This window comes from Brassica napus, unplaced genomic scaffold, assembly GCF_020379485.1.
Source record: "Brassica napus cultivar Da-Ae unplaced genomic scaffold, Da-Ae ScsIHWf_1506;HRSCAF=2102, whole genome shotgun sequence".
NCBI lineage: Eukaryota > Viridiplantae > Streptophyta > Magnoliopsida > Brassicales > Brassicaceae > Brassica > Brassica napus.
The window spans coordinates 327,708-340,787 of NW_026014921.1; the positions used below are offsets into that span (position 1 = coordinate 327,708).

General features: G+C 35.5%; 3 protein-coding genes across 5 annotated transcripts; 2 read left to right on the forward strand and 1 right to left on the reverse strand.

Annotated features, from left to right (window-relative positions):
- Positions 1–717: 717 nt before the first annotated feature.
- On the reverse strand, positions 718–2,899 carry LOC125597622 (probable beta-1,3-galactosyltransferase 14). Of its 2 annotated transcripts, none has more exons than XM_048772223.1 (7): positions 2,434–2,899; positions 2,076–2,228; positions 1,869–1,951; positions 1,673–1,772; positions 1,493–1,606; positions 1,258–1,400; positions 718–1,105 (listed from the first exon to the last, which is right to left on the reverse strand). In XM_048772223.1, the coding sequence occupies exons 1-7, from the start codon at positions 2,787–2,789 to the stop codon at positions 1,032–1,034; spliced, it is 1,023 nt and encodes a 340-aa protein (XP_048628180.1). In that variant the 5' UTR covers positions 2,790–2,899; the 3' UTR covers positions 718–1,031. The 2 variants fall into 2 exon arrangements, with proteins under 2 accessions (XP_048628180.1, XP_048628179.1); XM_048772222.1 differs by having other exon boundaries at positions 718–1,120; positions 2,434–2,895.
- Positions 2,900–5,962: 3,063 nt separating this feature from the next.
- LOC106451595 (UBP1-associated protein 2C-like) lies at positions 5,963–8,944 on the forward strand. Of its 2 annotated transcripts, none has more exons than XM_048772226.1 (2): positions 5,963–7,311; positions 8,592–8,944. In XM_048772226.1, exon 1 carries the CDS (start codon positions 6,064–6,066, stop codon positions 7,306–7,308), a length of 1,245 nt encoding a protein of 414 aa, XP_048628183.1. In that variant the 5' UTR covers positions 5,963–6,063; the 3' UTR covers positions 7,309–7,311; positions 8,592–8,944. The 2 variants fall into 2 exon arrangements, with proteins under 2 accessions (XP_048628183.1, XP_048628182.1); XM_048772225.1 differs by lacking the exon at positions 8,592–8,944 and adding an exon at positions 7,822–8,133 and having other exon boundaries at positions 5,965–7,311.
- Positions 8,945–9,383: 439 nt separating this feature from the next.
- On the forward strand, positions 9,384–11,603 carry LOC125597624 (malate dehydrogenase 1, mitochondrial-like). The gene is made up of 7 exons (XM_048772227.1): positions 9,384–10,013; positions 10,131–10,304; positions 10,408–10,576; positions 10,679–10,740; positions 10,824–10,945; positions 11,029–11,146; positions 11,235–11,603. Exons 1-7 carry the CDS (start codon positions 9,771–9,773, stop codon positions 11,370–11,372), a joined length of 1,026 nt encoding a protein of 341 aa, XP_048628184.1. The 5' UTR covers positions 9,384–9,770; the 3' UTR covers positions 11,373–11,603.
- Positions 11,604–13,080: the final 1,477 nt, after the last annotated feature.

The window sequence follows — 13,080 nt, forward strand, 5'->3', positions numbered from 1 at the left end:
ATCCAAACCTTAGGGTTTAGAGTTAAGGGGTGGAGATTTGGGATTGAGATTTAAAATTTTATAAAATAAAAAATAAATATTAAAATTTTAAAAATAAAAATTTTAAAAATAGTTTCAAAAAGTATTTTCGAATTACAAAAAGAAAATTTGAAAAAAAAATAAAATGAAAATTCGAAAAAAAAAATTATTAAAAAGTTCGAATTTGAAAATATATAATCTAAAACTATATATTTTTTTATTTATTATTTTTTGTTATTTTATTATTTTTATATATCTAGGGTATTATGATCTTTTTACCTATTAAATGAAATATTTTGGTCATTTTCCTCTTTGTGGTCTATTTTTGTGATCAAAACTTGAAAATGTTATATTTAAGAGAATTGCCATTATTATTTCAAGAAATTAAAATATTTTATTAAATTAAAATAATTTAGATATAATTAAAAAATTAGAAATGATTATTTTATACTTTTTTAAATTAGTGAATGTAAAACTACGTTATATATATATATATATATATAAACAAAAAATAAATAAAATATTATTATTTTCGTGCCTAACGTAGAAATCATCAAGTTTAAAATTAATTAGGAAGCGTAGACAACCTTGTTAGTGTTTCTGGACGATATTAAATCATGCATCATAGCCACTAGACACTAATTAGCCACTGTGGCTGTGGCTAAAACTTCTGTTGAGCTCAAAGATCTTGTAATCATGGATTATTAATGAGAATTTGATATTGAGCCAAAAAAAAATAGTCTCTAATGTTAACGAAAGAAAAAAAAACAAACAAAATGGACTACACATTGGTTCATTATAATTTTGAAAATCATCGTAAACCACAACAAAACATGGTATAGGAGTTTATATACTAAGACTACTGGCTCTGACAGAATCCTCCAACGTTCTCCCTCGATGACACAACAATAATCAAAACTTTCACTCTTGTAAGATCGGAGACAAAGCAAATCACAGAGCAATCTCTGTGAAGCAATCTTGATGCGGGTATTGGTCGAAGAAGTGGGAAAAGATCACTCATCATCTGATGGCAAAGTCGGGCTTTTCGAGCAGCTTTCTTGGTTGTGAAGTTCCAGCATTCTCTTCTCTGGATTACAAAGACCTGCATCAGTTTTGTATGATCAATCAAATGCTAGTCTATGTTATTGAACTGAATCTTGATCCAAAGACAGAACCGCGGCCCAGACAGTACTTATTTGTGTTAATTATTCAAAGCTTCATCAAAGAAATAGACAGAACCTGAGCACTTGGGGATGTCCCAAACAGCAACAGAGGAAGGCGAACATTCTGGTTCGCAAAGGATGTGATGGTTCTCGTGGTTGACGTTCATTGCTAGCATCCACGCACCAATTGTTACGTCCTCGTTGTTAAACATCCTGAAACTGTCAGTTTCCAGAATTTTTTTTTATTTATTAAACAAAGAGAAGAGGGACACTGTGATATTATTTTTGTCAAGTTAAGAAACAGAACTTGCCTGTTATTCTTGAGGGCAACCAAACTTGCTACGACGTCAGAAGAGAGAGCATAGATTGGGCCATAAGCATGAAGAAAATATTCTTTTCCCAGCAGATGAGACAATGGTTCATACCTGTGAAATTCCAATCAGAATTTATTTAAAAAATATTAGTTCTCAGTTGTGTTCTCTCCTTCTTACCATTTGAGCTTAGGATCAGTGAAAACTGGACCCTTCTTCAAGCATCCTAGGTATGTTTGAGGGTGACTCCGCTCTTTCGCCAATAGCAGAGAGAGTCGATCTGTGGAGAAAACAAACAATAGAAGTTCATAAAAAGGCCAAAACCTTTTTTTTAGTTTGTCCTGAAGACAGAGATCGACCACAAGAGATAACCCACCTGGCCTCAAGTATATGTCATCATCAGCTTTGACATAGAACTCAGCATCGTAAAGCGCATATGCAGCTTTGAAGAAAGCCAAACTATAAAACAACAAAAGAAGATTGAAGACTAGCCTTTTGGATCATCATACTATGTCAGATGAGATCTGGAGAAGGAAAAGAGAGAGAGAGAGAGAGAGAGAGAAGCAAAATCACTCTCACTAACGTTTTGTAAGGGAGCTTACTGTACTCCTCTTCTATATCTAGCTGTACGAAGTCATCATACTCTGCGATCTCCTTTCTGAGCTCAGCCATTTTTTGCTCATTCTTGGTCTTTCCTATCACAAATCTAATGGCCAATCCCGTAGATTCCTCCAAGCTGCAAAGAACAGTGTTCTTCAGTGCAAGGGACAAGACAACTAATGCCATCTATATAGTGAAAGCATCCAAGAACCAATGTTATGTATGTACTACATCAAAACAAGAACCAATGTACTACAGTTAAACAAGAACCAAAACAAACTCAAGATTCAAGTAAAGATGTCACATGTGCTAATTCAAATCCAGATCAGACCAATCAGTACCGTCGAAGTCCTTCCGGATCTGACGGCATCCACGTCTTCCTCAGTGCTTGTCTCCGGCCAGTGGATCCAAATCCGGTTTGAATACCAACGAATCCCATAACCTTGTGCCTCCTCCCATCGCCACCACCCGCGCCGTTTCTATTCCCGGCGACGTCCCAAACGACTCGCACCGTCTTCGGAGGAGCGTTCGTCAAGCAATTACGGCCGGTTAATCGGAGAGCCGGGAACAGAATCGCGGCGAGTCCGAATGTGAATCCGGCGATTCCGATAGCGAGGGAGGTTAAAACGATAAGAGCCGTCGATCGGCGCGTGGCGAGGGAGGGACGCGCGTGGAATAGCTTACGAGGAGATTGCATTGTTGTGTGCAAAGAAGCAGCTACACCTTCGTTAATGGCGCCACGGGTCTCTCCGATCCGGTGGATCCAGATGTATTAGAATCCGGTCACGTATTGATGGTACTTGCCAATAGCTCTTTAGTGTAGGGACAGAGGTTATTAATTCTTTTTGGACAGATGTTATTAATTAATTTTTAATTTTTAGTTGTAAATATATGAAAAACGTCTTCTAAACGTCATTTCAATAACTTAAACACAATTGAACATTTACGTTCTTTATGAAAGAAAGATACAAATAACACAAATACATTATCTATACTATATTAAAAGGGGATATAAGCTCCTCTTAGAGTGTCCACGTAGGCACAAAAAATCATCCAATCAGAGAGTCGAAAGTTGCCACGTCATCTCATTTATTTTTTCGTAAAAAACAATGCAAAATAAAGGATCGAACTCGGGTTAGTATGACATAAATATATGACAGATACCACTAAGCCATTGACATTTTCTTGGACACATATACAAGAATCACTAAATATGTAATCACAAACTCTTATGTACATTTACAATAATACGGATTCAACTTTCAAGACTCCGATATTTTGTTTTGTAAAAAAAAAATAAGTAAGTGACTAAGCTAATATATTCTTTGAAAGTATGAGAACATTAACAAATATGAAAAATCATCGATTTTTGTTTTCGTGACAAAGTTAAGAATTTTGTAAAAGTAAGTTTAACATATAAATTTTTGTGACAAATATGAAAAAACATAGATTTTTGTACAATTTTGACAAAACAACTCAAAACATAGTTCTCTAATGTCTTAATAAAATATTATTTAAGGGTGCAATAATTAAATATATCAATTCAATAAATTTTGCAATTTATAGACAAAACAATAACACAACAAATTTTGAAACATTTGTTTAACCTATCGATTTCTTTTCATGAGAATCCAACTAAACAAGATAAAAAAAACAATTAGATTTATTTAATTACCATTTTATTCAATTTTGAATAATTTCAAATTGTAATAATGTATTTTTTTGAAGTTACAAAAAAATAATGTTCTTTCTTTATTACACTAGCATTATATATAGATTCCATATACACAAATAAATATAATATAACAACATAAGCTTGCTTTTCCCGATTCATATGAAAAAATTTTAAGTTATCCACCAAAGCAAATTAATTAAATCAATCAAATTGTTAGAATAAAACAAATTAATATATAATTTTATTTTAAATTAAATTATTTTAAAAGTGTATTTTCATTAAAAACAAAATAATAAATAAGTAAAACTGATTTGATGGTAATTTTTATGACATATATATATATATATATATATTATGTGAAAGAAATATAAGCTTAATATGGAAAAAAATCTTAAATACAAAAAACTCTAAAATTAACAAAAAAAAGCTAATAAGAATTAAACTATGATATCAATTGAAAGCTTCTTAGACAATACTAATAAAATATTTAAGCGATAATTAGACAAATTTGATTTTTTTTTGTCAGCCAAAAGTTTATTATTAATTAGCATTAGTTATTTCAAGATGTTTAAGAAATGATGGACTTAAATCATATATGAACTATGAATAGTAGTACTTTGTACAGCTGACTTAGATAACATATCTGCACATCATTATCAATCCTTTTTGATGCATAAATTCAATTTCTTCAGAGCAGTTATTCCACAAAGAGATCGTATGAAATATTGTTTTGATATTCAGATTTGTTTCTTGACTGTTAAGAAGATTGATAATTGTAAAAATGTCTCATTCGAATATTATATGTGTATAACCGAATCCCCAACACAAGACAACTTTGTTTAAAAAGTAAATAATTTCATTTTTCTTATATTATATAATAAATATATATTATTTACTGATAATAAAAATATAGTTATTCATCTATCACAAATATCTATGTAAATATGTGAATAAACTACAACAATCAAACAACATAATGATTTCCACAAAGAAAATTAAAAAAATATATTTATGTTAGGTAGTCTTATTTTATATTTTTTAAATAATGTAATACAATATTACACATTATTTTTTTAGAATTGAGAAATACATATATATCAGTTAGACAAATTAAGCGATAAGTAAACAAATATGATTTTTTTTGCCAGTCAAAAGTTTATTATTAATTAGCATCAGTTATTTCAAGATGTTTAAGAAAGGATGAAAAAAAATAAGATGGACATAAATGATATATGAACTATGAATAGTATTTTGTAAAACTGGCTTAGATAACATATCTGCACATCCATTTCCAGTCCTTTTTGATGTCTAAATTCAATTTCTTCAGAGCAGTTATTCCACAAAGAGATCGTATGAGATATTGTTTTGATATTCAGATTTATTTCTTGATTGTTAAGAAGATTGATAACTGTAAAAATGTCTCATTCGAATATGATATGTCTATAACCGAATCCCCAACATGAGACAAGTTTGTTTTAAAAGTAAATAATTTTAATTTTTTTATATTATATAATAAATATATATTATTTACCGATAATAAAAATATAGTTATTCATCCATCACAAATAACTATGCAAATATGTGAATCAAGTACAACAATTAAACAACATAATAATTTTCACAAAGAATATTTAAAAAATATATTTATGTTATGTAGTCTTATTTTATATTTTTTAAATAATGTAATACAATATTATACATTATTTTTTTAGAATTGAGAAATACATATAATATCTTATCCGCGCGTAGCGCGGTTAAAAAATCTAGTTCTGGTAAAGTTATTAATTAAAAATCTGTCGGGTCTGAATCTAATTAAAACTTACACTAAAATTTATTTGTTTAAGTCGCCAGAGTAAACGACCAACAGCAGCGATAGTCGATAGCGATTACTATACCGCTATTTTTCATAGCTGCCACTGAATGTATCAATGATTAAAATTTAATCGGCAGTCATCGATCATTACGATAGCTAAATGAACAATATTTGACTACTATCACTATCGATTATCAGACGAACAGCGTATAAACTCAGCAGTTGCTTGGCTTCATCTGACGGCAAGAGTGCGGGAGAAACAGACAATGGTAAAGGAGACTAGGCCTTCTCTTACACCTTAATTACAGTTTTATTGGGCTGGGCCTCATAAACCAGCTCGAAAAGCCCAACACAGGATTATAAAAATAAACAACAGACCTTCCCTCTTGCTGTAACTTGTAACCCTTTGTCGTCTGGATTAGGGTTAAGGATATTAGGCGAAAGGTATCTTCTCCTCATCTTCTACACACAAACCCCTCGATCATGGATATGTTGAAGAAGCGACGTCTCGACGAGAACGGCATCGGGCTCCTCAACGACGGACACGTCACCACAATCTCGACTCGATTAACCCCACACGACGCGAGGAAGATCATCGACCGATTCTCCAACGATCAGCTTCTCGACATCTTACAAGAGGCCGTCGCTCGGCACCCCGACGTTCTCGAGCTCGTTAGATCAACCGCCGACTCCGACATCTCTCAGAGGAAGCTATTCATCCGCGGCCTCGCGGCGGAGACCACGACGGAAGGTCTCCGATCGCTTTTCTCCACGTACGGAGATCTTGAGGAGGCGATCGTGATTCTCGATAAAGTTACGGCGAAATCGAAAGGGTACGGGTTCGTGACGTTCAAGCACGTGGACGGAGCTCTCCTCGCTTTGAAGGATCCGTCCAAGAAGATCGACGGGCGCGTGACGGTCACGCAGCTCGCGGCGGCGGGGAATCAAGGGACGACGGCGCATGTTTCGGATATATCGACGAGGAAGATATATGTGGCGAATGTGCCGTTTGAAATGCCTGCGGATAGGTTGTTGAATCAGTTTCTTGCTTATGGAGATATCGAAGAAGGGCCTTTGGGTTTTGATAAAGTTACTGGGAAGTCACGGGGGTTTGCTTTGTTTGTGTATAAGACTTCTGAAGGTGCTCAGGCTGCGCTTGCTGATCCTACAAAGGTTGTTGATGGGAAGCATCTGCAGTGTAAGTTGGCTATAGATGGGAAGAAAGGAAAGCCGCCTGGGCAAGACGGTGGTGCTGGGCCTGGAGGACATGGTCAAGGTGATGGAATGGGGATGGTGCCTCCTCCTGGGCCTTATGCTGGTGCTCACGGTGGACCTGGTGGGATGGGTCCTTACGGTGGGTACTCGGGAGGACCACCGCCGCATCATATGAATTCCACACCATCTTCTATGGGTGGTGCTGCTGCTCCTGCTGGAGGAGGTGGTTATGGAGGTGCGTATGCTGGTCATTATGGTGGATACGGTGGTGCAGGATCTGGGGGTTATGGATCAATGAGTGGTGCCGGTGGGGGTTATGGTGGGCCTGGTGGTGGAAGTGGTCCGTATAGAATGCCGCCGAGTTCGATGTCCGGTGGTGGTTATCAAGAGAGTGGGCATTATGGGCATTCGTCAGCTTCAGCATATCCTGGACAGCATCCGCCTGTTGGTTCCTCCACAGTGCCGAGAATTCCTCTTGGAGGAATGTACCCCAACGGTCCACCAAATTACTGAATGGTGAGATGGTTTTTCTTGAAATTGAGTTATTCTTTATGCTTGACCTCTTTCTTGCTAGTTGTTGAGCTTTTTGTGCATGAGGCTTGATCTTGCTGGTTGTAGAGCTTTTTGTGCATGATCATGGTCTTGCATTTTTACGTATTCTTCACTGTATTTTTTTTACTGCTGCTGTACTTAGGTTTGTTTGCTATGTGTCCACTTGGGGCTATTTGCTTCAGTGATATTTTCTACTTGATGTAATGCCTTAGTAATCTTTTGGTTAATTGTTGGGTAAACCTAAAACTATAATTATTTTAGGCGTTAGTATTATTTTCAATCATAAATCTGTTACTCTGTCTGCAACCATCATTATCATCATTTGCTTCTTTCTGCAACAAAGTGTTGTTTCTCATATTTGCTCTATACGCTGATTGTAAAGTCTTCTTTTCTGCTTGAAGTATTAATCTTCCGTTTGAAGTGACTTGTTTGTTAATGCTAATGACCATATTGAGTTGTGAATGAATGATTCAGGTTTGTGACAGGGAGAAGATGCATTTTGTGCTTAGTGGTGATTACGTGATTGCAGCTTCTTTAAAAATCTCTGGATTGATGAATGTATTGCTGCTTTGACATCTGTCTGTCTCTCTCTGCACTTGAACTGAATGTGCCTTGGCCTCTGAATGCCTAGTTACTCTATGAATGATTAGACTAGCCTGTATTTTTCTCTCTTTTCATAGACATAGTTGGCAGATGAATTGTTTTGTTTGTCAGATTAGTGAGTTTTCAATAACATTTACTGTATTCTTCTCTACTCTATTTCCTGGTTATTGTTCCTTTTCAATCTTCTGAATGTAGACACAACGCTCTACTTGTTTGTGATCTTTGAGGATATCTCTTTGGGGGTTCACATCCACCCACAGAATCCTTTACTTGTCTGATTTTTTGAGGATATCTCTTTGGGGGTTTACATCTACCTACAGAATCGTTTACTTGACATAAATAAAGTGGCACTAGATGGTTTTCTCTGTGAATCATTTCTCACTGGTTGATTCATAGGTTAAAAAGTGCTGAACATGTCTTTTGCTTTAGAAGCTTGATATGTTTGTATTTTGCCTTTCCTCTTTCCCATGAATAGTTGTGAAAAAGCTCTTTTGTCTATTGATGTCAAAACCAGACATGATAGAACTTGTTGAAGAATGTTTCTTGTTATTATTATATGTTGTTATTGTTTGACAAGAAATCTGTTTCAGATTATAACAAATCTATAATATGATTCTGTGTGATATGTATACCAAATGAAGAGATTTACTTTCAATGGTCGTCTGAGGTTTTATGTCAGAAACTTGTCCTTTAACGGCTTTGTTTGGGTGGAATATTCTCTGAAGACAAATACTTGGATCCTTCATGTCCCCAAACAGACTAGTCTGTGTCATTGTTAGGAATCATGTGTCCACACTAACTTGTGACCACGTCTTCTTGATTTACTCGGCTTTTGTTGTTTTTTTCCTTTTTATTTGGCGATTTTCTGGTGCGACCGAGTTGTGGCAAAGAGATATCATTTCGTTGTAACATGTAATTGAATATTGTGTTGTTACACTTTGTACTTTGCTAGTGTTTAATCACCTGGTTTGGGGTTGATTTAATTTTTTGATTATGCTTGATTGTTTTTAGGAATTTTGGAAATATAGTTTTTTTTTTTTGTAAAAGGCTCTACCAATATCATTAAAACAATAAAATTTCATCAATCTTTCAACTGAAAGGATTTTCCAAAACAATCCAAATCATTTAGGGGTATTTAGAGGGTGTGTTTCAAAGGTGATTTGATTTTTAATAAACTTTTACATGATTTCAATTAGTTGTAGAGATTTAGGTGATTTATGTTTTAATCTCCACCTAAACATTTTAAAATCATTTGAAAACTTTGAAATTTCACAACTTAAAAGTATTTTCAATTAACAGTGGATTTTAAAGTACTCTACCGAATGTTAAGTTTAATAATAGTGGATTTTAAATGAGTTTTTAAAATTCATGTTTGAATAATACAAATCAGCCATTTTAATACAAATTTCTAAAACTCTCAGCTAACACAAGATTTTATTTTCAATAAATAAAACAGATTGTATACTCTGAAACTTGAATAGAGATTATTACTTGAATAGTGTATAGCATCTTTACTTCTGATTAATCCGATAGAATCATGTTTCCACAAAGTTCAAAATAAAATATCCAGCTTTTATTCCTCTAAAACTAAATTAAACTTAAAAAAGCTTCAATATTACAAACAAGTATCCCAGTTTTAAATTTTACGCAAAATTAACCCAAAATAATTCAAAACATCTAAAAACCCCAAAAGACCTGGAAGCATTAAAAGCAGAGTGTCATTACATTACATATGTGATCATCATCGAGTGTCTCGCCAGAGTTTCACCACATAAACTCTAAAAGACATATCCTCTAGATCTTCTTTCTCTCATCTCAAAATGTTCAGATCCATGCTTGTCCGATCCTCCTCGTCGGCGAAGCAGTCGCTTATCCGCCGTAACTTGTCTTCCGGATCGGTCCCGGAGCGTAAAGTCGCCATCTTGGGAGCCGCCGGTGGAATCGGTCAGCCTCTGGCTCTCCTCATGAAACTCAACCCCCTCGTCTCTAGCCTCTCACTCTACGATATCGCAAACACACCTGGAGTTGCCGCTGATGTTGGTCACATCAACACCAGATCTGAGGTATATATATATTCTACCATTCTCTGATATTCATCGTAGCTTATTAGATTCAATAAAGTCGTTTACTTTGGATGTCTTTGAAATGAATTCTTGATTAATTTTGTATGGTTTATATAGGTTGTTGGGTACATGGGAGATGATAACTTGGCGAAAGCTCTTGAAGGAGCTGACCTTGTTATCATCCCTGCTGGTGTTCCCAGGAAGCCTGGTATGACCCGTGATGATCTTTTCAACATCAATGCTGGCATTGTCAAGAACCTTTGCTCTGCCATCGCCAAGTACTGCCCTCATGTAAGCCTCTTTGCAATAAATGTTTGTTGATTTTTAGGTGTAAAAGATGTCTCCTTTTGTGGTTTTCTTGACCAGTGGGATTTATTATTTTGTTTTGAAACAGGCACTTGTTAATATGATCAGCAACCCAGTGAACTCTACTGTTCCAATTGCAGCAGAGATCTTCAGGAAGGCTGGTATGTACGATGAGAAGAAGCTGTTTGGTGTTACCACTCTTGACGTTGTTAGGGCCAAGACTTTCTATGCTGGAAAAGCTAATGTCCCTGTTGCAGGTTTGTCTTCTTTTTTTTCCCCCTCTTTTGTAATCATATGGGTTCAAGGATGTTTTCTTTACAAAGCCTGCCTGAGTCTTTGAATGCTTCTTGTCTCTGCAGAAGTGAACGTTCCTGTGATTGGTGGTCATGCTGGGGTTACTATTCTCCCACTCTTCTCCCAGGTTACCTCTCAATTCCTCTCTATATGGTTGAATGTCTTATTTGTTACTTGTTCTTCAAGTCACTCTGTTTGTAAACAATGTAGGCCACTCCTCAAGCCAACTTGTCAGGTGATGTACTCACAGCCCTCACCAAGCGTACTCAAGATGGAGGTACAGAAGTTGTGGAGGCTAAAGCAGGAAAAGGTTCAGCTACATTGTCTATGGCGTAAGTGTTATGCCACACTGGCCTTTTCATAATTGTTCTCACTTTTTTTATCCTCAACTTGTGTAATGTGATCGTTGTTACAGCTATGCTGGAGCACTCTTTGCTGATGCATGCTTGAAGGGACTCAACGGAGTTCCCGATGTTGTAGAATGCTCATACGTGCAATCCACAATCACTGAGCTTCCTTTCTTTGCCTCAAAGGTAATCCTCTAAACTTAGAGCATCAATCAAACACACAATGTGCTCGTGACTGAGTTGATGAATGTGATGGTTTGGTTGTGTGATTCAGGTGAGGTTGGGGAAGAACGGTGTGGAGGAGGTTCTTGATTTGGGGCCACTCTCAGACTTTGAGAAGGAAGGGTTGGAAGCACTGAAGCCAGAACTCAAGTCTTCTATCGAGAAGGGAGTTAAGTTTGCCAACCAATGATTAAACCGATTCGACTCGGTTTATTCTCCAATTTTCCGGTTATAATTGCCTTCCCTCCCTTTATTGGGTTGCATCAATAAATATATGTGTTAGGCTCTTTGGTTCATTACCAATGAACATGTCAGTTTATGTTACGATTATTTCTTCCTTTTGGAACAATGATACTTTTTTTTTCATAAACAGATCACAAGTGTGGTTGATTCTTCTTAATGCTGCATATGTGTTACTTTCTTTCTGGTTTTGCAGTACTATATTTGTTTGAATTATGGTTTCATACAAAAGTAATTGGTTAAAAAAAAATCACTTGTTCAACGTTTCCTTAGTTCAATCATGTCTTTCTTTTTATGGATCAATTGATTCATTCAAAATCAAGAAGCAAGATCAGTTTTCACATTCATCTGTGGAAATCACACACTGGTCTGGAATTAAGACAAAACAGTCCATATGGAAAGGGAAAATCGTATTTTAAACCATGAAGGTGTAAAAAGATAGCACTTTAAATCTTGGTGCTCAAAAACTCACACTTCAAACCCTCAAACCAATTATATAAGCACATTAAACTTTGAAACTAACTTACTTCTTTGTTGGCAAAGAAGTAAGTTAGTTTCAAAGTTTAATGTGCTAATATAATTGGTTTGAGGGTTTGAAGTGTGAGTTTTTGAGCACCAAGATTTAAAGTGCTATCTTCTTACACCTTCATGGTTTAAAATGCGATTTTCCCCATATGGAAATGATATTCTGAGATCTAGCTCTTAAACTTTAGCACTACACATACTTTGATGACATCTTAACTAAAGCATTAAACATACTCAACTAACACTTGACGTCATAATTCAAGAGAGAAAACTCATTCAAACAATACAAGATATCACAGCAGAGAGGAAGGAATAACAAATCCACTAAAGGATAACACAAGAATCCATAGTAGATCCAGCTAGAAGAGGATGAGAAAGCTTAATAAGAACCCTTCAAAACTGAACTGTATCAAAATCGCTCTGGGGCATGTCCCGCTAAATGGTGATTAATTATCTAACTGTCACGATTATAACTGTCACTTTCCCTCTATGTATCTGAAACAACAACACAAGTGTTATTATGTGTAATAATAATAGAATGGAGTCTCTGATGTAAGAAAACATGTCTTCTAATATATGTACTCTGAGAACCTCGCTTCATGACAATGGGACTCAAGTTCTCAAGGACAGCAGAGCGTAGCCAGGCTAAATACTACAACTTGTTCAGCAAAAAGATACAAAATAAGCACAAACATACATAATAACAATCTCGAGTTACAGAGACAATCCTCAGACCAAAGTCCGTTGCTCTAAATCATTTTAATGACATTGAATCAGCAAAAGCAGGAACCACTACTAAAGGTTACAAAAACTTTCAAAAATGAAAATAACATTCAAAGTAAAGATGAAGAGATAATCCTCAAAGCAAAGTCCAATCCAATGAATCATCTTAGTAGCTAAAAGAAATGCCTAAAGTAAACCCAAAATCTTTGCTTCGTCCTAGTAAAACTGACCTAAGAACACTCAGAAGGACTGTTCGATCCTCCCTGGTAAGAGCTTCGAAGCAAACATTTATAGTCAGAGCTTTAATCGGTTACCTTTGGAGAGAGTAGGAGAAGTGGTGGAAACAACATAAATGCTTGGATTAATGTAGAACATCGACGAAAACTGAAGCTGTTACACATGCGTTGATC

Bases quoted from the DNA above. Each gene is read 5' to 3' on its own strand.
- LOC125597622 (XM_048772222.1), bottom strand. From the start codon at position 2,789: ATGCAATCTCCTCGTAAGCTATTCCACGCGCGTCCCTCCCTCGCCACG. The intron at 2,229-2,433 runs GTACTGATTGGT...TGTTCTTTGCAG, and splicing joins GATCCGGAAGGACTTCGACG to CTTGGAGGAATCTACGGGAT. The intron at 1,607-1,672 runs GTAAGAAGGAGA...GGAATTTCACAG, and splicing joins ACTGATCCTAAGCTCAAATG to GTATGAACCATTGTCTCATC.
- LOC125597624 (XM_048772227.1), top strand. From the start codon at position 9,771: ATGTTCAGATCCATGCTTGTCCGATCCTCCTCGTCGGCGAAGCAGTCG. The intron at 10,577-10,678 runs GTTTGTCTTCTT...TTGTCTCTGCAG, and splicing joins AGCTAATGTCCCTGTTGCAG to AAGTGAACGTTCCTGTGATT. The intron at 11,147-11,234 runs GTAATCCTCTAA...TGTGTGATTCAG, and splicing joins TTCCTTTCTTTGCCTCAAAG to GTGAGGTTGGGGAAGAACGG.
- LOC106451595 (XM_048772226.1), top strand. From the start codon at position 6,064: ATGGATATGTTGAAGAAGCGACGTCTCGACGAGAACGGCATCGGGCTC.